The 24,271-nt window shown below is 42.5% G+C and overlaps 1 protein-coding gene across 11 annotated transcripts in view; it reads right to left on the reverse strand.

Annotated features, from left to right (window-relative positions):
• The window catches only part of DMD (dystrophin), a 2,426,617-nt gene that overhangs the window by 134,837 nt on the left and 2,267,509 nt on the right, over nucleotides 1-24,271 (reverse strand). For 7 of the 11 annotated variants that reach the window (XM_072743155.1, XM_072743156.1, XM_072743160.1 and 4 more), the window contains one exon: nucleotides 7,291-7,352. In XM_072743155.1, coding sequence (XP_072599256.1) covers nucleotides 7,291-7,352 — 62 coding nt within the window. Of the gene's footprint in view, nucleotides 1-7,290; nucleotides 7,353-13,136; nucleotides 13,519-24,271 lie in introns of those variants that run through there. The other 4 variants (XM_025997419.2, XM_025997417.2, XM_072743163.1 and 1 more) reach the window with 4 other exon arrangements.

Below are 24,271 nucleotides of genomic sequence, written 5' to 3' on the forward strand. Positions count from 1 at the left end.
TGTGCTCTGGACCTGGTTCCTTATCTTCTACCCATATGTCAGTACAAATAAGTCAAAGCAGGTCTTGTGCCTCAGCCTGCTCAGGTCCGAAACGAAAGAAGGAAACAGCTACCCCATCCACTGATACAGTAGCATTATTTTCCAAATCAAAAATGGGAACTATACTCAAGGGGAAGGCAAGACAGATGATGTGACACAAATTAATACGAAATTCAGGTCATGTGCCAGCTATAGACCTAATTTACAGCCATGTAAGGATTAAATACAGTTATTTCTGAAAACTTTACACAGTGTAAAGTGCTATGCAAATGAAAGCACAATTATTACGAATATGATTATCCTATGATTCCCATCTTCCAGGCTGGTAGTGACCAAGAGGAATTGGAGAGATGCACACTGCATTCCCGAGACCAAACCATACTCTGGCCAGGAGTTGAATTAAAACCAGACATTCAGAGATGGAAGATTCGCTGCCCAACCTGCTGAATCAGAAATCTGAGACCAAGAAAAAGCAAAAGATTAGCCCAAGGTCACACCTAAGCTGGAATCTCAATTTAGATTTTCTTTCCCGTTCAAGGCATTATGGTAGGAGAAAAACAAAATACAGAAGGTTTTTAATACTTAAGGGTTTGGAGACAAGAGACAAGGAAAAGAATATGCTAAATATTGAGCAGCCTAGTTGAGAACAGTTTACATAATATGCTGAGAAAAGCATGAGGACAAGCTCCCGATGCAAAAGGAATTCATAGTCAAAGGAATTCATAGTCGTTCAGAATCCCGCAGCTCCCAACTGTAGAGCATCCTCTGGAGGGAGCGCTTAATGGAATGTTCGACAGAGAGGGAAAGCTTGCAGACCTCAACGGTATTCCCTCCTCATGGACGACTGAGGAAAGAGATTCAGGATTTCTATGGAGTGTTCCTAACTATCCGGCCAGCTGTGCTCATTTATTAATAATGCTATTCATGTAACTTGACGAAACTCTTAGCTTCATGACTTAACTGGGAATTGATTGGTGCTCTTAACTTGTACTGCTGAAGAATCCCACCGGCCTCAGACCCACCAGACCCTAAAACAAAGCCCTCATTTTATTTTATTTTTTTAAAATATTTTATTTATTCATAAGAGACACAAAGAGAGGCAGAGACATAGGCAGAGAGAGAAGCAGGCTCCCCGCAAGGAGCCCGATGCGGGACTCAATCCCAGATCCCGGGATCAGGACCTGAGCCAAAGGCAGACGCTCAACTGCTGAGCCACCCAGGCATCCCCAAAGCCCTCATTTTAACATTCTAAAGCTCTTCTCAGGCAACAGATGCCAGGCTAAGGGCCACGTGTTGATGGACTGTCTTCAAATCACAAGAGTTTTTAAGACCACTTTCCCTATGATTGCCTAAAACGCTCAAAATCCATTTCTAAAAACTGACAGCTTTCGTATCATTTGGGTGAACATCATGCTGGAGAATGGGTTGCAAAAAATTTTTTTAAGATTTTATTTAATTATGGGGGGTGGGCACAGGCAGAGGAAGAAGCAGGCTCCCTCAGTGAGCCTGACGGTGAGTCACGCCCTGGGCTGAAGGCGGCGCTAAACCGCTGAGCCACTGGGGCTGCCCCTGAGTTGCAAATTTTGAGCGACAAGATCCTTCTAAAGCATGCTAGAACCGCAGGGAAGGATGACAACTGATCCTCCTAGAGAAAACCCTGGAGGTTAAAGGGGCTGCAATGCAGAAAAAGGAAACTGCAATAAGTGACATCAGATCATATGGGGCATGTGGATTTTAGCAAATGGTTTGGAATACTCAGCTAACCCCTAAAGCTTCACGATTCTCTTTTCATATTATCTTATTTTTACCCACGAGTCCCCGTTGCAAACTGCTCTTCCTGTCCTGTACCACCACGATCACTAATGTAAACACCTCACAATGCAGCTCGGAAGGGAACCACGGAGAGGACTACCTGATTCTCTTGTGTTTATAATTAATAGATCCCAGTAAGAGAGACTAAGCAATACCTACTTCGAGGATCTCTGAGCAGTACATATTATGGGGGTGAGGGCTTTTTAAAAGAAATATTTACTTAAAAATTTTAGTGATGAACTTAAGCACTGAAACATAAATCATGAGAAAAATGACAGGCTTTTTATCATTTAATGGCACTTCACATAAATCAGTCTTATATTAATATTTCAAAATAAATCCTGGAGCACATCACTATCTAACAGCTACTGATTTTGTAAACGGCTTTTGGAGCCTTAAAGACTTGTAGCTTTTGAATTGCCAAGATAACATAATGGAACAACAGTCTTTTCGTTATATTTGTAAAGATGCTAAAGGAAACCTGAAATTCACCTCACGTATCAGCTAGATTATTGCTTCTAAGAAATGATGAAGAACACGCCTTTTGAACAACAAACGGATGGCCCAGCGGGTCTTGTAGGAAAGATCTCAAGATCCTCTGTACTCGGTAACCACTTGCCTCACTCTGCCTGTAAGACACCGACGATGGGTGGCAGGATCTTTTCCCTGTTGTTTGTTTTCTAGAATATGCAGTTTTAAAAATAGGAATGATTCAACTTTTAGAAATGCGTTTGTCTGCAGAGTCAGCCAAAGGTGCTTCTTGAAAAATTATGATCACAGCAAGTTCAGGAAACAACCTGCTTCACCTCAGCCCAAAGTAAGAGAAAAATAAACAAAATTCTTAGACATGTTGGTCCCATGCCCTCATTACAAAGATAGGAATACTAATAAGGCCCATGTAAAAATATGTATGGGAAACTTAGTTTTTTTTTTTTTAATTTACCCCTCACCCCACCACACTGGGGGCAGAGAAAAATGCTGAAAGAAAACTGTTTTTAGGTTGTTCTTATTGATTTCCTCCTTGTGAAAACAAGACCACACTTTTGCCAAACTGTTTATGTTGCATAAAGAATTTTCTGGAGACCTTCCAATCCTCAAATTACTAATGATTGTCAGGTTGTCACATTGTGAACATTTACATCATTTCTTTATTATGCCTTCTCTTGTATTAGTGTGGAAGTCTGACAACTTTTCCCCTTTAAACTTAGAATTTTGAGGGGCAGGTACATAGTCTATAAAGTAAGGTGAAAACACAAAATATTTTTAACATTTGATGAGAGTTCACTCCAGAAAGCTGTGTTCGGTCTGTTAAGAATAATTTAAAATGAAATCTCTAATTTTTTTTTTAAACCAAAAAGTTAGGCATGTCTTCTCTACCACTAAGAATTTTTCGGTCTGCTCTTTTGTGGAAGGACATATTTAGAAACTAAAACACATGAGGCGATCTCTTGGTGTTAAAAGTTACCTGACAAAGTCTGTGGGAATCAGGGTACTTAAACATAAATTCTATACAGACATATGTGATGTTGGGGCGGGGGGAGGTTTGTGAGTGGTTATTGTCACTTTCCTGTCGTGGGTTCTCACTGGTGAATTGTTACAGCCGTAGGGACACTAAGGAAGGCGGTAATGATGAAGAAACGTTATATGCTAAACATCTAATTGTAAGTAATGTAAACTCATTGTAGAAAATCACAAGGAAAAGGATGAAAAAGAAAATTACCTACCATTCTGTTAACTAGAGAATGCAAATATTAACATTTGAAGTAACATCACAGCCTTCCATCAGTCAGGGCACAAATACTACTGTTATGGTCCATCCAAAACGTTGTTGGCGGGACCCTCGGTGGCTCAGCGGTTTGGCACCTGCCTTTGGCCCAGGGTACAATCCTGGAGTCCCAGGATCGATTCCCATGTCAGGCTTCCTGCATGGAGCCTGCTTCTCCCTCTACCTGTGTCTCTGCCTCTCTCTCTGTCTTTCATGAACAAATAAACAAAACGTTGTTGGCTTTATACCAGTATTCTGTCCAGACGGCAGGCAGAGCGTGAGGGGGAACACTTGAATGCTTTGGGGAGAAGGGACATTAACAAACATGTGTTGAACAGGCTAGTGGGGAATTTGGGCCAGTTCGAGAATGGAAGTCTTCTCAGAAGTGGGCATATTTAGGAATGTGTAATATTTCCCGCATATTGTGAACCACTGTAGCTTCAATGGGGAGAACGTCTGAAACTGGGGATAGAGAGGGGATAAGCAACATCTTGGTATTTTCAACATGTCACAGACAAGAGGTTCGAGTTCTATTAGGTGAGGGATCTACTTTAGACCTGTATTGTCTAAAACATTTAACACACCCAATCACACACCAGTTTTGCTTTCACGATACCTTTCATGAACTGAGTACAGAGGAATGCTTCCAACCATTTACTCTAGAACTCAAAGTAGCAACTCGGACCTAAAGGGATACTTTGTTGAATAGCAACTATAAGCCAGTATATAAAAATTACAAAGAAATAAAAGGCTTCTTTTCAGTATGATATGCCCATATTTCAACTTCAAAACACTACACTGGGTGAGTGAGGCAGAAATAATAGTTAATCATGTAAGTCATCTCAGGGGTATAGACGTATAACAAAGAAAATCAACCATTCATCCAACCATTGCCGGTGCCCGGCAAAACTGAAAGGAACACTGCCTACCATCTAGGAACCTACTACACCATCTACAGAAATGCAATGGTTTGTTCCAGAAATACTATTCAAATAACTATCTACAGGTGAAACTGTCAATTTGTACATATTTGTAGCAGGTGCATTGTAACGTACATGGGCATGCTTTACTGAGTGAATAAAATCAATGAGATGAGTGAAAATGGTAATAGAGGACCCTGACCAAATCCCAGTGTAGCCCCAGAGAGCTGTGTAGCCCTGATAAATGGTTTCTCTGCACCTGATCTCACTGCCCTGTGAAATATGCATGCTGATACCATCCACGGTGCACAACAGTTGTGGACGTGATCCACGTGCAGTGCACACAGTGCGCTCTCAATAAATGGAAGATGTTATTGGATGCGTCACCATTTGGTAAAAGTTAGCCTAAGTAACATCTGATTGCAACAAAAACACTGGCAATTTTCATTTCAGAAAGACGTAAAACAAATGTCAACACTGGTTCATTTCCAAGATAGTTGTTATCGGCATAGCTAAGAACAGAATTTCAAAGGAGGTTGGAGCTGACCGTTTAAGACGTTTACTACGGCTGCATTTTAGGATATGTAAATTATCTCAGTAAAGTTGATTTCCTCAAAGACAAAGTTTGTAATAAACGGGCTTTAAATTCCCCTGCAACTGGAGAATTCCATTATCTCCCAAAGTCAGATGATTTGCCCAAGGTCCAAAATCACGCCAGATTACTGGCTTTTAGTTTACCAGCACATTTGAATTATTGAGAAAACTTCAGAAATAAGATGATAAAAGGTGTATTTAATTCCTACTGAAGGTACAAACATCTATTCATTGATAGTTCATAATTGGCTTTTTATCAACCACATTTGTGGTTTCTCATTACAGAGCAATTAAAAGTAAGCCAGTAGAGAATACAATGTAATGAAATGGAAATATGGCCATGGTACATTGCCTTTAGGTGAAAAAAAGCTGATTATAAAACAGCACTATCTAGCTTTTGTGAAAATGCATATACAGAAAGAAATTCTTGAAGATACCCACTGGATTATTAAACATTAGTTAACTCTAAGAGGTGAGTTATAGAGGATTTGTCTTTTCTTCTTTTTTGTTCATTAGCTTGTCTATATTTTTAAACTTTAAAAATATGAGCAATTATTAATTCTATAATAAAAAATGTTAAGTAAAAGTAAATTCAAATATTACAATGACTCATCACTGTGATTAAAGGTAAAACATCACAAGTGGACTGAGTCTATGTAAACCTGGGGTTATAATCAGGAGGCTCCCAGAAGAGTTCAAATGAGCTCTTGATCGACAGATTTCTCATTTCTCTTAAAAAAGGGAAGTCCTAAGATTACAGGGCTAGGATGGCCTGCTTGCCCAGCAAAGCTGCTGCCTATTTCAGATGAAGCCTCTATTCTCTTATTTGCCAAAATTAAGCATTTAAGTTTTCCACCTGTGATCTAAACAGTGCAGCACTGTAAGCCAGAAGCCTTCTGGGAGAGCTGAAAATGTAGCACTTAAACATTAGCTGATTCCAATTTTCTTGAAATTTTTAAAAAGTGTGTTGTGTACATATGTGCATGCATATACAACCCCCACACTCCCCACACACATACTGCTAAGACTAAAATGACATGGTATTCATTGAAACGTATTGGATATCTCTGGCCAGTAGAATTTTAAGTGACATCTTTTGTTTCTCATGCTTTTTATTTGTATTTTTCAGATTTTTTAGAAGGAACTAATTTCATGTATAGTTAGAAAAAGTCTAGGGAAACATGTTTTTTGACTAATATTGCCTACCCCACGTCTCTGTAACTGCAATTCATTACAATAAGAACCTATGGCAGCAAGGCAGTAATAGCAACACACACGTATGGATACACACGTGTGCACAAGCACACACACGTGACTATTTGTCCGATCACCCTGATTCTCATGGGCATTGTCACGTAACTTTAAATCCAAATAGTTCTCCTTGTGCCTTTTAGTCTGGAAATATGTGCATTCACAAAGAAGCAGACTTAATAAAACTGTTTTAGTGGTAGAGAAGATGTACTTTTTAATTACAAAACAAACAAACAACTAGTTACTACATAAGATAATTCATTTCAGATTACTCTCCAAAGAACTAAAACGGTACAGAGTGGACTTTCACGAAGCATTAGGACGATGGATGTTTTTTTTTCTTTGGAGGCTGTGCGTCTGTTCAAAAAAATCCCAACTTATGATGGGGAAGGAAAATCCTCAGGCTCTCACACAAACACAAAACAAGACATAGTAGAGAAATCATTTAAATGCTCATGCTGATGACCTGACAGGCTTGGGAATTATAAGCACTGGAAAGACTGCAGAAAATTCCTACCATAATATTCGTGGTTTGGCAAAAAGCTCTGTCTTGAGTTTCGAGGGGAAGAAATCAATAAGAACAACTTGAAACAGTTTTCTTTCTTGGTGGGAAAAACAATTGCCATAAATTGCAAGTATTTTTTTTTCATCCTTTTACACAGCAAAGAAAACTACAGAGACCCTTTGGCCCTCTCAGGTATATTGAATTTTCAGGAATCGATGACATTCGAAAACTTATTTTTAAAGAAGCTCTGTGAAAAAGAAAGCTGTTAGTTTTGGGTAGAAAGGTATTATTTTCACCCTTTCAACCATCCAGTATTAGATGGAGACAACCAACAACGTGACACTACAAACTATCCTGCGAGTCCCCGGTCATTTCACCTGGCACAAACGTGGCCATGTCCTTACCTAAAGACTGGTAGAGCTCTGTCATTTTGGGATGGTCCCAGCAAGTTGTTTGGGTCTCGTGGCTAAAACAGAAAACACAGAGAGAGACTTTAGAATTTATAATGGGTAGTAAAGAAAAGGAGGAAGGAAAAGTGTGGTTTGCTTCTGATTCACTCGGCATAGTTATGTCAAAGGGCTTCCATCACGCCGTCAAGAACGTCTCTTATAAGCAGAGAGGCTGCTACCTTCACCCTCAAAAGGAAAAAGGCAACACGAGCATGCTTTGGCAACCAGAATTTGTTTCTTTTTGGTGCCACAGGTCAACTGTGCTTCTGTTACTACCAAATGACTTGGTTATGTAATCAATGATCAAAACCCAGGATGTCTTCACCTGTCCAATGGAGACCTGTCGGAAGGGACACGGACAAGTGGTACTCAAACCTGTCAAAGAGACACAGAACATCGGTTCAATAAATAAATTGCCTCACTTCTCACTGGCTTTCACTGCCCTTGACATTTTTCCATTACTCCTTCTTCTGCGTATCCAGGTCTCATACCCACGAGGACTGCATTTCACTTCGGCCTAAGGTCTAGCCAGTGCCTGACCAATCTATCCTACCTTCCCTCTCCCCGTGTCTCACTTCTCAAGTGTCTTTTTTACTCAGTACTCCACACACCACTCCACCTTTCCCTATATTTACTTGGGCCTGAATGAAGCATTCACAGTTCTCCCCCATTTCTTGCAGTTCAGTTAAGTGCAGTTGCCAGCTATCAGCTCCCGCCACAAAAAGAACAAAACACCTTTGTTCCTAATTCAGTTGCATGACTAAATCCAGGAGAGATAACCACATATACTTTTCCTCACTTTGGCCCATCTGCATAAATCACCAGAGCGTCGGATTTCCAGTTTTCAGGGATTACATGACGGGCTCTGATAGGGTAAAATGCAACCCCAAAAGTAGGTATTTCAGGAGTCCTGGGCACAGCCTATTGAGAATCTTCAGGGGAAGGGCGAGGCTGGAGAGAAGAGAAATCCTAATACGTGGACTCTTCAAGGCAAACACCAAGTGCAGATGCCTCGCCTGGAAAAAAGAGTTTGGGGAGGCAACAAGGTCAAGCGACCTCAACACAGATTTTCAAGCTGAGGCCTGGATCCTGGCTGTGTGCCCTACTCACTGCACAATCCAGGGCAAGCCTGCTCACTTGGGAGACTTAAGGGATTAGGTGACCAGCAAATTCTGGTGCTCAATGAATGGTTGCTTTTATTATTATGTTGTCCCCAAATTAACAGCCGCTAAAAGTGGCTTTTTATTAGTTGATGACACCATCGATGAGGATCCACCTGTGGTAAGCCAGCCAAGCAAGCCTAAGGCATCTTGTAGAGAACAAAAAACACTCCATGTGAATTACCTCTGTTTGTTTGTTTGTTTGTTTAAAAAAAAAAAACAAGTTAAAAGAAGTAATACTTCTTGTGGTTTGTAAAATATGAAAATCTGTCACAAAGCATGTGGAAATTCCCCAAACTGTACACCTTCCAAGACCATCCCCTCTGATATTGACCATCCAGTGATGGAACCGGGAAGACTTCGTAAAGAAAGTTACAAGACCATGCTCATTTGCAAAGGGCCCTTTCAGACTCTCGACATGTTCATTTCTGGTTTACTCTTCTGCAAGAGGCAATTCGCATTTGAGGAGTGCAACAGGGGCTTCTCAGGCCAGGGAATGTACCAGAGTGACGTCGGTCTTAAAGGGCAAGGAGAACAGAAGATGCATGCAGTCCTCCGTGCTTTCGGGGGTTTTAGGAAGCACCACAACCAAGCTGGTTTATGATCTGGAGAAGAGGTGGGCGGAACTGGTACTTTATATGCACAGCACAAGGAGGCTGCAGCTTGCAGCTTCACGGAAAAAGTGTTGCTTGTTCTTGGGTGTTTTTTAGCTCAGAAAGTGATTGTGTACCAATTCTGTACACAAGTGCCCAGCAAGGAAAGACCACCCTGCATTTAGGCCTCTGTCATTTCCCAGGGCCACACATATGGGAATGCCAGGGAGAGGGGAAGGGAAAAGAAGGGGAAAGCACATGTGTCCACACATTTAGGCCCTTAATACATACATACAATGCATGATAATAAAGTCCCCTCTCCACGATGTGTGGGAGGACTGCAACATCTTCAATAGATGGCCAGGAAAATATCTGTCTGCTCTGATAAACCTCATCAGACAGAAACACAGACAGGCACTCTGAAAAGACAGCATCTGTAATGGACTTCAAGTGGGAAGAACACAGTGACTTGTACCAAACGCCATTCCCCAAGGAAAGAGAAACTTGCATACAAGGGACAGGGGGGATCCCCACATGGAGTGCAAGCAAGCTTCTTGTAGCTGCCTCTCTCCAAAATAAACCTCACGACTCTTGATCCACCAACATTTCCACCTTTCTAAGGAAATTATGCCAGTGGTTCAAAATTGTGAGAAGGACTTCCAAAATTCTGTTTTAATCCATCAGTCCTTAGCTAAAGTGTTGTTTCCTTTGCTGGAAGATAGCAGAAATTCTAAACCCCCAATTGTATCCTCACTTCACAGGTTATTAGATACTGGACCTTTCCAGGGGCTCATTTTCCCACCTACCTGTGATGCTGGAGGATCTTGAATAACCTAGCTAAATGAACTCCAACAAATGCAAAAGCCCTTTACCTCCTTGCCCTCCAACATGCAACCCTTTTCTTTTTAAGCAATGCCAAGTAACTAGAAAACAGATTTGTATTTCATCTTTACAGCCTTAGTTTCACTTCAGTTGCAAACCAGAACCAAGCAAGAGAAGTGAGCGCAAGTGGAAAGAAGAAAAGAATAAAGGGTGTGACTAATCCTCACAAATAGAAAAATAATCTCATCATCATTTAATGTTAAGAACGATTGACAACCCAGCTCCAATGACTTCCGATTCTTTGGTAACTATAAGATGAGCCAAATGTTCGCTTCACTGGATGTGGGTGTTTTCAGCATGCGGTGAATTCAAAGCCCTCGTGAGACATATCGAACCCCCAGAAGAGAAAGAGAAGATGAATATGGGCAGGAGGCCCCGGTAGGCACAAATCTGTGTGACTCCTATCCATATCCTGCCTTAAAGGACAAACCCATTTTTTTTTTTTTTGCTGGTGATCAACAAAGATTTTATAGCTGTATTTATTACTCTGTGTCTATCTTCAAAAACAGGAGAGAATTCTCAGTAACTCCAGGAGATGCAGCTCAGGTCTACCTGGAATCTACAGAAAACATAGAGAGAAAAAGAGAGAGAGAGAGAGAGAGAGAGAGAGAGAGAGAGAGATATGCTGTGCTGGGGAGCCGGTGGTGGGAGTGTGGGTGGTGCCGTTCTTGGTAAGTGTCTCTTTTTTGTATTTCACTTTTCACATCGCATCAGAAACTCGCTCTCCAACCCCGAAGGAAACTCTGAAACCTGTTCACAAGTGAACGGGTACATCTTTGTTCAGTCTTCTGAGGATAACAATATTCGACGTAGATCAAAATTCTGCATGCCCATTAAGACAGAGATGAGCTTCATAAATAATCTTTAAAAAGCTCTTAAAGTCTTTAAAAAATGTTATTGATTTTGGCCCTGATGGTTCCAAAGCCTGGCAGATATGCCTTTCCGAACAGCCTTCAAACTCTGACTTCCCCTCTTTTTCAAATATGTACAAACTCCAATAATCTCTCCGTTCCCTTTAATTCGGGTCTGTGACAGGAACCTGATGCAAATTAAAATACAAAATCACTGGATGTGAGAAAAGACCCCGGCAACACCCACTTGTCAATAATAAGAAATTAAAGCATTACTCTACTTAGCACAGGGCTGACCTAATTTCCTACCATACAATTTAAATTTTCTCTCACCTTCTTTAGTTTCAAGTAGTGTGCAAGGTTATTATAACTGCCTCAGAGCTGTTCCTGCTGTCAGTGCTGGAATAATCAGAGTTATTGGAATTGCTTTTTTAGTTTCTTAAAAACAAACATTAAACACTTATAAAAAGTAACAAATTTCTACTTCTCTCGCCGGGGAAATGGCAGTTGCCTAATTAAAATAAGATTTCTTCTGCCACCACTGTTATTGGGTACTGAAAATATTCCAAACAGTTGCCTTTCTAAAAAATATCTCTCCACTACTTCCCGGGGAGGAAACTAATCGCTATGCAGCGGTATAAAAAGGTACCGTTCTCTTGCGATTTGCAGAGGATTAGAGTTTGGCTTCATATATAATCTGGAGCCCATTGATCCACACACACAAAATCATTTCCCTTTAATCTGGGGATCAGACTCTTTTTCTAGAGGAACCTTGGCATTTGCATGCTGAATGTTGAACTTGGCGTGCACTGCTGGAATATTGGCAGGGTGGGAATGGGAAAATATATTTAAAAGTTTCTGCTATCGTGGGGAGGGGGCTGGGGTACGGGTGTCAATCTCAGCATCAGAAATCCTATTCTAGTCCCCACTTCTTGTTCCCTGGGATATTTAACATTTTATTCTGTTTGGCTCAAGCCAGGCCAAAGATGATTGCCTTGGTGATTGTGCCAGCTGTTACTTGTCCTCCCTCTATTTGCTTTTTGGGCTTAAATCCCACCCACCCTCAACTTTGGCCAAAGCAATTTCACTTCAGGGTCGTGTCCAATCCAAGATCAAACAACACTGGCTGAAACCAATTCCACGGTGATCAAGGGTCAGAGACCTTTCGCATAAGCGTGTTGTTTCATTTGGTCCTCTTGCTTCTCCAAGAGCAACTGTATCCTGCAAAGAAGGGATGTGGCACAAGGAAATAAGAAATCCAGGCAAAAGAGAAAGGGTGATTGGAGGGGGGGGTGGTGATGAGAGGTGACAAGGATAACAAAGCAGACGGACCAAGAGGAGCTTTCCGGGCTGGGGAAGAATGTAGTTTTCACCTAAAGACTTGGGTTTGCCACTTAAATCGGATGCATTTTGTTTTCATGATGTTAAAGCATTTTATAATTAATATTATGCCTCCATCAGGCAACTGAACCCTTTCAATTTAAGCCTCAAACTTAACTTCCAATTTAACGGAGATAAACAAAGTGTCCTGCCCTTTTCGTTGCCAAGATCAGATCTGGAATGACAAACTTCGCCTAAAGACCAGCACAGACACCTGGAGAATCACGAGAGAAGGACACCCAGAAATGATTGCACACTCAATCAACCCCGGAGGGCAAAGCCAAAACAAAACAAAACAAAAACCCAAAAAATAAAACCAAAAAACCCCCCACTATAACAAAAACCCTTGATCCTCTGTGTCAAATCCTGGACTTCTGGGCTTTAATTGCTTTCTCTCTCCTTCCTGATTTCTGCAAGTCTTGGGGCATGGAACGAGCACAGTAGAAAATCCAACAAGGGGAATGTCAGTTGGAATCCTCGGAAGAAATCAGGCAGAAAGTTGACCTTTTGGCACTTGCGGCGCAATGGAAGGTAAAGCCTCGCGCGCCCCTTCCCTCCGCGAGGTCGAGCGACGATTTAGGAACAGCCTGTCTGGCTCACGTCCACACAGCCCGGAAAGGAGCAAGAAGCTCCCGCGGCCCCAATCCCCGTGTGGGGAACGCGCCGTCCCCTCTGGGTACGGCGAGAAATCAGCTTTATCTCTCCGAGCCCATCCCAAAGGCGAGGAAGGGGGCTCCCCGCTTGCCTGGCGCCGAGGGGGAAGCCCCGGGGACGCACCTGCAGCGGCGCAGCAAGGACCCGCCGGGGAGGCGCCCCGGCGCCCGGAGTCCGGCCGGCCGCTGCGCTCGTCCAAGTTTTGGCCGCCCGCGGTCGCCCACTGCCCGTGCCACAAGTGCACGGACTGCGGCGATCCGAGGGGGCCGTGATGCACTCACCCTTTGAGCTGCTCCCTCATGGTTGCAAGGGCTCCGCGGGCGAAGGAAGGCGCGAGCGGAGGAGTGAGCTTCCCAGAACCGCCGGGCTCCCCGAAAGTCGAGCGCCGCCGCCGCCCAGGCTCGCAGCAGAAAGCACTGCGGAGGAGCCGGCGCGGGCAGGCGGGCGGGCGGCGGGCGGGGAGGGGGCGCTGCAGGCAGACGGGGCGGGGCCGGGCCGGGCTCCGCCCCCACCTAGCGACCTGGGAACCCGGGCTCCGGCGACCGGCGCCGGGGCTCAGCCTCGCAAAACGGAAAGGAAAGAGGAAAGGCCGACGGAGGAAGGGACTTAAGGTGGTCCTGGGAACCTGAAAGCCACGCACCGCCCTGCGAGCACAGTCTTTAAACCTCCAGCGAGCCTACTTGTTGCCTAAATAAATGACCTGGGTGCAAATGACCTCATTGCAGATAATTAAGTGTGCGGGCTCAGAGTTTTCTTTTTCAGAGAATCTGAGAGAGAAAAATCACAGAGTTCTCTCCCCTCACCGCTTTCCCTCAGTCGAAGATTAAAGTGGTAGGGCTGTAAGGACATGAAATTCAGGCTATGCTCGTCCGGGGCTGAACGGGCTTCTTAGGAAGCATCCGTACGTGTCTAACAGCTGTGGTGCTCAAAGTAGAGGAGGGCAAGACCGGCATCGCCTGCGGACTTTTGAGAAGTGACGATGCCAGAGGTCCCAGCCCAGACCTACTGAATCAGAAAAGAGCACACTGAAGTTTGAGAACCACTGGCGTAGACTCTGAAGAAAACACCACCACCAATGGTGTGGCACAGTTGGTCTTTTGCTGTTATTTTCAAGAAATCTAAAAGGAAACCATTTCCAATGGAACATCTGATGGGCAAAGTGGCAGGGCCTGGACAGTTCAAATGTTGCTAATCTTAAAGTTTGCCATATGACGAGGCAGGTTAACTATGCAAAATCATTCCAAGCCTGGGAATATTCTGCAAAGAAAGCCTTCATTAGCGCAGTAAGTTTTCACAACCTCCACATAAGATCTTCGATTAGAGTCCCACGAGTATTTTAAGATGAACCCCCTTAGTGATTTTATTGTCTCCCTTTGCTCGTTTATTTTGTTGGCCTGCTTTTCTTTTTATCTTCTTTCAACTACTTCCTTTGCACTCTCTCTTCTGGTTGATTCATTCCACTTCAGTTTACAGTTTAAAACGTGTTCCCCTTTTTTCTTTTTAAATATCCTCTTTTTTTTTTTTTTTTTTTGCTCCACGTTGTCTCCCCATAGAACATTCGAGCTGAAGGGACACCGTGGACACCGATCTCCCTTTACGGTCTGCGACAGCAGGACGAAAGAGACAAGAACTAAACTACATGCACACAAGAGAAAAGGGGTGCCAAGTTTCTTCATTACCCTTGACAAACCAAATAAAAATGTAAACATTATCACGGAAGACTTGTGCGTGTAGGTAGGATTGGTTTTGCTATTTTAAAGCAAATATAGCCCTTCTGCTGGCATTTTGCCTCCTAAATTGAGACTTATTAATGCTGTCTTTGAGCAATTTTGTGCCGGTGAGTGGTGGAGGCAGCTTCTATTATGGTCTGAGGGGGGCACACTAGGATTCCCTTTGGGTGAGGTTGTCCCTTGGTGGAGCTGCAGATTCTAGGTCTGCCCCTGTCTTTGTTGGGGGAGAAGGATTAGTATTCTGGCATGAGGAAGTTGTGGCCTTTGCTATTAATCAGTGACGAAATCTCCGTGTCAATGGGGCAAATCACTTAAATACTGTTTATGTTTATTTCAATGAAAAGACACAAACCTCACGGCATGGGCATTTGTACACATCAGAAATCAATCCTTTAAAGGTCTGCAACACTTGTGCTTTGTCAGGCTTCTCCTTTCTCATTTTATTCTGTTTTGTTTGTTTGTTTTGCACTTTTAAATTGCCCACGGAAGATTCAGGAGTGCTGATACGTTTCTCTAGAACATAGAGGCTCAAGTCTATTTCCTCACTGTTCACCTAGAAAACTACTAGGAACCATTCGTTGGTCAACAAAAAAGAATGGAAAATAAGAAATCGCTATTCAGATTTTTTTTCTTAAATTTGACAGATGGCAATCCTCAAAAATACATCTTTAAGTTCTTTTTTAGACTGGAGTTATAGGCACTTGAAGACTTGTTCCCAACTCTTGATGTTATTTTAGAAATTAAATACTCAAAGTATTATTAAGAAATGACACGGGCATCACAGTAACTGTTTTACTGTCAGTTTCAGTTAGATGATGAATTTTGCTTGTTAGGAAAAGGCATTGAGAAAATACCATAACATATATCTTCATTTCATATATAAATTCTATAATGATGCTATGTATGAAAATACATTGTTTATAGTAGCTGTTATTCCTGTTTTGATGTGAATTGGAGACCTGAATGGAACATGGGGCTCTGCCACCAGGAAAAAACAAGTTGCAATTCTGACTCCAGAATTTACCACGAGCTATGCTCATCTGGATACCATGGTGAGAATGTGACCGTGCAAGGACTGGAGCAGGGAGTTTTGCTCTGAGGCCTATGCCACTCTGCTATGCTGCCATGGGGAGATGCGGCCTCTTTTATTGTGGGGGGAAGATCTGTATTTTTTTTTCTTTTATGTACTCATAAGCAATCTCACTGCTGTCTGACAGCAGAGGAGAACAGGTTTGCTACAAATAGGGTTAAGGAAGGAATGAGATGGAATAAGGTGCAGGAAAGTGACCCAGTACATTTTTCCATACCCCAAACTCCAGTCTATGAACCCCTTAAATGTTGCATGTACTTAGAAAACTGAGGACCTCTCTGACCTAAGAGACTGTGCTGGATATCCCCTCATCCTCCCCTCCAGCTCTATTCTCTGTCCTTTTCTACTGGGCTCTGTGCCCCAGGAGGTCAGACCTCCAGGGATGTCATCAGTCAGGCTCTCTCAAGTTGTTTGGCTTTCTTTTGCTTTTAGCCAGCGGCAGGCCATGAGGAAGAGCCTACAGTAGGAGATAGAGGGCAGGAGGAGAGAGAGATTTGTGTATTTACTCCCCAAGCTCCCTCCTGTTGGCCTTTGACCTGGCAGTGGCTAAGTTCCTTTACTCACAGCCACAAGTCTTGCCAGGTGGTCATTCCCAAAGCAACAGCAATTTCCAGGTCCTCCCTTTGCTCTTGTCCTCCCCCTGACACTGCTCTTGTTTTTGTAAATAGCCTTCTTCTTACATTCTTTTCAAGTACCACTTCTGAATGTATCATCTATTTTTCCCAGGCTCCTGACCAAACAGGAAGCCATCCAGTCAAAGCCACCCTCTGGGTCACTAAATTGGATGCTGAGTGGGGACTCCTGATGGAGGAATAAGTTAACTCCACCTGTTGGAGCCAAAAAGAAGACTGCTTTCATTCACTGAACAGCTCTTTCTAGAAGCCTCCTCTGTAGGTCCAAAAGGAGCTGCTGGTCCGTTGGGGGTAAAGGCAAATCAAGGATAATGAATGGTGATAACAGCAGGTGTGAAGGTAAAGAGGCCACAAAGAGCTTTTTCTTTTCAAGAGTTTGGGGGAGGGGATTGGGTCTATTTGATCTTTGAGAGAGAATGTCAAAAGAGAGATTCAGTAGGTGGGCAAATTGAGAAGGACCTAGCATGAGGATTCAAAGTTTGACCTGTGTCCTGCAAGGTGTGAATTCAAGCACGAGTGTGGGAGTGTGGTTCCCTTGTATCCGCCTTTTAGAAAAAGCACTCAGGAAAATGGAGTGGGGGCTGGGTCAGAAGAGTCTGGAATTAGGCGACCAGATACAAGCAGTATGACAAGGAGCTGAGCAACAGTGGCAGCGAGTAGAGAAATAAGAAGGCTAAAGACTACGGGAGTCATGGCTGATGAGATGCGCGGATGGAAGAAAGGGAAGATGGAGGACCATGGGCCTCAAGCTTGGCCACCAGCGCGTCTCACCACCCCACAATTCTGATCTCATTGGCCTCGGCATGGGATTTTTTTTTTTATTGTTGTTCAATTTGCCAACATATAGCAAAACACCCAGTGCTCATCCCATCAAGTGCCCCCCTCAGTGCCCGTCACCCAGTCACCCCCACCCCCCGCCCACCTCCCTTTCCACCACCCCTTGTTCGTTTCCCAGAGTTAGGAGTCTCTCATGTTCTGTCTCCACTGGGATTTTTAAGGGGATTCTCCTAGGCGGCCAAGGTTGAGTCGCTGCTCTAGGGTGAATCCCAAACCTGGGTGAGTAATATTCGCCAAGCCAGGAATGTCAGGAGGAGGGGGCAGGTTCAGGCAGAAGAGGGTCAGGGAGAGAGGACCAATTCAGTCTGAAGCATGATGAGTCTGAGGTGTGCTGCAAAGGCAGTTGGACATCTGAGTCTGGAGCTTGGAGGGAAGATATCTGCACTAGGGCTGCTGGTGTGACAAGTCAGTGCTGCAGGGTCACGGGTTTGGATGAGCCCCATACCGTGCCTGCTTGGAGGGTGCGAAAGGCCTAGGGCAGAGGCCAAGCTGCTCTGATCTTCCACAAATACATCCTTTTCTTTTTAGGCTGCTTGCGGTTCAGTGTGGGCCAGATTTTTCCCTTGCAAAATGAGGAGCAGAAAGGGAAAGGACAGGGAATGGTTTGCACCCGGCACTTGGCACTTGTGGAGAGATGGCTGTGAGCGGCTTCCCTGCCCCCAAGAGGCCAGCTACCTCTAGCTCCAAGAATCTCTAGCAGAGCTGCTTTGTGTTCCCTAGCCAATCTTTACTATCACCTGTATCGTTTTATAAAAATCATTTGGAGGGGAGGTACTCCTTCCGTTAAGCATAATACACATTTTACAGTAAAACTTCAGCATTTGCGGGATCCCTGGGTGGCGCAGCGGTTTGGCGCCTGCCTTTGGCCCAGGGCGCGATCCTGGAGACCCAGGATCGAATCCCACATCGGGCTCCGGTGCATGGAGCCTGCTTCTCCCTCTGCCTGTGTCTCTGCCTCTCTCTCTCTCTCTCTGTGTGTGACTATCATAAAAAAAATTAAATAAAATAAAAAACTTCAGCATTTGCACATTAGCAAATGCAGAACGATTCCATATTTCTCTGTGCATGGTACAAGTATGAGGCCTGAACAGTGACTTGGCCATCCGATAGATGCTTACAGTGGTGGGTGAGTCACTGCTAGCTGGGGCAAATACCACGGTGTACTAATTAAAATATGTGTAACTATCTCTTTAGATCAATCTGAAAACCAGCATCTTCTGGATATCAGAATATCCAGTCGGCTCACATTAACTAGTAAATGAAGAGGCCTCTACATTCAGACACAGAGTACTTCACACCCACACAAAAGCCTATTTTTTTCAGGCCCTTCCCCTGCAGGGAGACAGAGTAAGCCAGGCTGAGGAAAGTTCTCTGAGCCAGCTGCCATCCAAACCAGAGATTTCACCAAATGGGTTCCCAGTTGAATTCGGCTTCCCTTCCATGCAGTTTTCTTTTAATAAGATTTTTCAAAGCTTCCCAGAGCCACTATATCACACCGAACATCTGAAAAGATGTGAAGTTTAGCATCTTCACTAAAATAAAGCCACACTTCATTAACCTCACAGGCCAGTGGTTGCTTCCAGGGTACCTATTAGCCTGTGGCTACAGCGCTACCCTGTGTATAGAAAACTCACTGCCACTTGCTAGAAATGGGTAACTGGTTAAGGTGGTTCCAGCAGAACGATGACAGCATTCCTGGTCTACCTTAACAAGGGCTCAAAGCTATAACTATCTGTCTGCCTTTCCCAAAAGATTGTGCCAAATAACAGGAATTTCAAAACTAGGCAGAAATTCTGACACTCTGCATAATCTCCCTTCCTCTTCAGCTACAAATAAGGCTTTGTATTCGATTAGACTCACAGCAGGTGAAAACCCCAATTAGTGAATTCATTCTGGGGCCTCTTTTTACCTTCCTCCCACACACCACATTAAAAAAAAAAAGTAAATAAATAATAAGGCAAGTCTCAGTCTTCTCCCAGACCACAAGTAAATTAACCCTTGGATCTACCCAGTCAAACCCTTTACCACATAAAGAATTTCCACAGGAAAATGGGGGGTGGGGAGGTGTTGAAAGAGCTGTCCTTCTTGACTTCATACAGAAAATTCTCTTTTGCCAGATGTTATTGTTTTCCTCAAATCCATAAATACTCAGATTTTCTAATCTAGAAATTACAGTTTTTCTTTCTACCTGAAAACTCACAAAGCCAATATTATCTAAAGAATGATTAATGGACAGTCTGCTGCAAGAGAGAATGATTTTTAAGTTATGTTCTGATTTCGGTGTATTTGAGGTAGAGAAAATATTAAATTTTAGTTTTTACAATATGATTTGGCCTTAGGAAGTGCACAAAGTCTATATTTCACACTTTGTAAATATTTATTTGTCAAAAGAAATTCATAATTGGACAAGGATACAGGTTTGGTTTGAACATTCAGAAAAAAAAAGCAAGACAGCTTTAGTTCTTAGAGTGATTTACTTACACTTTGTCAATTGCTTCTCTGGAAATAATTCACAACCCAGTTTTATTTATGAGCATATGATTAAAAAAGAGCAGCTTTGTCTTTTTTAATTGTTTTAGTCCTGTCACTTTTCTTGAAACAAGTCGTAGGACTTATTATCCACAAGAAAACACTGAACATATATCAAATAGCAACGCAGCTTTTAGAAGTAGTCATCTGTTACTGTCAGAAGTTCATTTCATTTTGAGGCTTTTTAATTAAAATGCAAAATTCTACATACATGCATGCCTAAATTACCCGTTCTGAAACACTCGAATTTCATTAAAAAAAAAAAAGTTAAATGCTAATGTAACCATTTTTAATACTTTTGACTTGGTTCTTGAGATGGGGTGGGGGGGAGGAAAGTAAACAAAGGAATTACCAGTCAATTAAGTGAACAAAGAAGTCATCCTAAATTGAAACAGGTAAGGAAGATTTAATATTCAAATGTTATCAAATGAAGACACCAGTGTTTTTTTCCCCCTCCCTTTGAGATGAATATCTACCAGAATCTAAAGCAGTTTTTTAATCTTTAGCCAGCGTAGCTGTATATTCGGCAGAGGCATGAAGGCGAGCAAGGCAGAGCTCCAGACCAATTCTGCCCCTTAGAGGCCACTTAACCCCTCTGGATCTCTGTTGACTCATCTGTAAAATTCAGATACTATTGCATTGGGCCATCCTGTGGGTCAAATGACATAATGACTGGGAAAGCGATCTGAAGGCCGGGGGGATGCTATGTTAGTGCAAAGTAGCCTGTTGTGCAGTCACAATTCCTTAAAAGAGAACCCAGTATGTCCAGGAATACTGTTGGGAACACAGCACAAAATAAATTCAGCATAGACACTTTCACTTGCCATTTTTAGACTGCTGTATGAGGGGAAATGAGCGGTCTCAGAGTTTGTCTTGCCTTTTTAGCAATTTGCAAAAGGAGCCTTTCCTTCTTCTGTTTTTTTACATCTAAGAAGGAAGCAAGTGGGTAAAATAAAGTGAGATTTTTTTGCAAGATAAATCAGTAACCACAAGCCTGAGATAGGAGTAAAATGTGCACTGTTTTGCTATCATACTTAGGGGGGCCGAGGTTAAAATATCCATACTATACACACACGTTCAAAGGTGTATTCACGTTCGTATTGTCAAGGAGCAGAACCCTGGAGTAGTGAGAGAAACAGTGAATATGGGTTTGGCCAGAGACAGTGGGAGACAAAGATCCCCTGCACGCTGATGGAGAAGTCCTCTTGGGGACAGGCCTTCAACAGCCAGGGTGTCATCAGGACTCCCCAGGGGCAGACACGGACTGGAATCCATAAAGGGGGAAATGAAGGTTAAAACCAATTTAACCACTTAATGATTTACCAAGGGCTGAATCTTGTACTCTAGCTCTGGTTTCTTTTTGTCAAGGCTTTATTTTGTCGTTGTTGTTTTTGAAGATAAAAGGAATATGAATGTAAGGAATTTCAATTCATTCACGGATCCCTGAGAATTTTTTTTCATGTGCTGTACCTAGAATAAATTTCTCTATTACATATTTCCCTATATTCATTTCTTCAGATGACTATGATCATGATGTATTTATTGGGCACTTATGTATGTCTTTGCCTATTAGTTAAACTCTTTCTTTAAAAAGATTTTATTTATTTGACAGAGAGCACAAGCAGGAGGAGGGGCAGAGGGAGAGGGAGAAGCTCTCTACTGAGCAGGAAGCCCACTCTGGGGCTCGATCCCAGAACCCTGGAATCATGACCTGAGCCAAAGGCAGACACTTAACCGACTAAGCCCCCCAGGCGCCCACCAATCAGTTAAACTCTTTTCACTGTTCTTTACTATTAGTAAAACCTAGAAAGTGTCTGGAGGATGGACATGGAAATAGTTTAAAATTTCAGCAACCAGGTTCTATGACCAGGGCCACCCAAATATAGTGTAGACTTTAAGGGGAATCTAGAGTGTGTGTGTGTGGGAGGAGAGATAGACTCATATATGAGGAAACACAGTATCAGATAGATTGTGAGTACAGAAGCAGAGACATGAAAAAGGAAGCAAAAGGGAAAGGTGGTTTGACCTACTGGGATTAAGGAACACACATGGCAATGAAGAGTTAACTAGGTTTAATTCACCAGGTTTTATGTATGTTTTTGTTAGTACATGAAGAACAGAAGCAAAGTTTCTTAAGTTGACTCTGTGAGCTAATCTCTCATATTAATAATTTACTAAAGCACAGATTTTTAAATGTTAACATACTGCTGTGTTATACAATCAGATTATCCTCTTTTTGGAATTCAAAAAAGAGTTGGGCCAATATTGGCTTTTGTATCTCAGGAAGGTTAATATTCAGAAAATATTACTGTCTCCGGGTACTTGGGTGGCTCAGCAGTTTAAGCGTCTGACTTCAGCTCAGTCATGATCTCAGGGTCCTGGGATCGAGCCCTGCGTGATCTCTGTGCTTAGTGGGGAATCTGTTTGAGATTCTCTCTCTCTCTCTCTCTGCCCCTCCCCTGCTCGTGCTCTCTCTCTCTCTCTCTCTCAGATAAATAAAATCTTAAAAAAAGAAAAAGAAAATATACTCTCCACACTAGAATATCAAATCCCATTCTTGAGTTACTATCAAGACTCTAGTGTGGGAATCTACATCCTTACAGGTAGCATTACTCTCATCCCTTAGAAGCCTTTCCTCATATGATGGGAAGACAAGAAAAAAAATTGGCATCATCTGTACTTGTGAATATTTCTCTTTTTAAAGAGAATTTAATTTGGAGTGGAAAGAAACAAGCATGGGAAAGAAGGTATGAGGCAGAATGGAAATGTATGCCAAGTAGACTATTAAAATAGTCTAGTTAAGAGAGGCTGGGCAAAATGGGTGAAGGGAAGTGGGAGGCACAGGCTTCCAGTTATGGACTGAGTAAGTTACAGGAAAAAAAAAGTTCAGCAGAGGGAATACAGTCAATGGTATTCTAGTAGCGTTCTGTGGTGACATACGGGAGCTACACTTGTGGTGAGCACAGCATAGCTTATAGAGTTGTCCAATTGCTATGTTGAACACCTGAAACTAATGTAACATTGTGTGTCAACTGTACTTCAATAAAAAAATCAGATCCTTTGTGCTGTAAGTATCTTTGAAAAAAAAAAAAAAACAGAGAGAGAGGATGAAAGCCTGAATTAAGAAAGCAGCACTGGGAATTGGTGGCACAGTTGAACCCAAGACAGGTTACACGATACAATCAATTCTACTTTTCAACCAAGTAGATGTGAGAACTGGAGGAAAGAGAAGACTCTAGGATTTTTGATAATGGTACCACTAAGTTGAGGATTCATATCTGTGTATACATACATTGTATTTATAACTCATATTGTTCCATAAAACCTGTAGTGCAATTTATAAGAATGAATTAATCTCAGAAATGAATAGATTAAATCCAGGATTAAGAAAGTATAAATAGAATACAACATTAAGAAGGGAGGAAAAGTTAGAGCACAGATTTGAAGATCATCGGGCTTGATACAGTCTGTAAAATTTAGCTATGCGCACCCACCAGAATGAGAAAGACAGACAACACCAGCATGGAGGAGGATGTAAAGCAACTAGAACTCTCTTGCTTTGCTGATGGGAATGTAAAGTGGTACAACCACACTGAGAAACTGGCCGAATGTATACAAGCTGAACCCATGCATACCTAATGACCCAGAAATGCCATTCCTTGATGTATTTCCAAAAGGGATGTATACATATATTCACCAAAAGACACATTTTAAAATGTTTCTAATATAATTCTTTGTATCTGTGTCAATCAGCAATAGAACATATAAATCACAGCATAGTCACATAGTGGAATACAATATAGCAATGAGAATGAACTTCATATGACACTATGGATGAATGTGAGTTTTAAAAAGCGAGACACAAGAGAATACATGCTATAGGATTCCATTTACATGAAGTACATAAATAGGCCAGATTAATTTATGGTGTTCAAATTCAAGATAGTGGTTACCCTTGGAGGGTGGGTAATGAATGGAAAGTGAGCCTGGAGGGGGGCTTCTGGGGCTGATAATGTTCTGTTTCTTGATCTGGATGTGGGTTATGGAAGTATGTTCAGACTGAAAATTCATTGTACCGTATACTCAAGATGAAACTTTTTCTATATGTCATTCTTTTCTTTTTTTCTTTTTAAAGATTTTATTTATTTATTCTGGAGAGACACAGAGAGGGAGAGACAGAGGCAGAGACACAGGCAGAGGGAGAAGCAGGCTCCATGCAGGGAGCCTGACATGGGACTCGATCCTGGGTCTCCAGGATCAGGCCCTGGGCTGAAGGCGGCGCTAAACCGCTGAGCCACCCGGGCTGCCCTGTCAATATTTTCAATGCAAAGTTTTTGAAAGGGGTTATGATTTAGCTGTGGGCTTTCTGGATGCTGAAGCAAAAGAAAAAGGGGAACAGGAAATAAACTTGATTTTATTATTTGGATTCTTGATAAGGGGAAAGGAACATAATTCTTTAAGTGAAGCAAAGCAAAATCTTAGTTCTCTGCTCTTAGATCTAAATAAAATTACTGCTTCGTTTGTCAAATAGGAGAAGACACTGCATGATGTCAATCTTCGGCAAAATCCCTTCATAGTTGTCTTTACGGTGCCCCTCA

This window comes from Vulpes vulpes, chromosome X, assembly GCF_048418805.1.
Source record: "Vulpes vulpes isolate BD-2025 chromosome X, VulVul3, whole genome shotgun sequence".
NCBI classification, from domain to species: Eukaryota; Metazoa; Chordata; class Mammalia; order Carnivora; family Canidae; genus Vulpes; species Vulpes vulpes.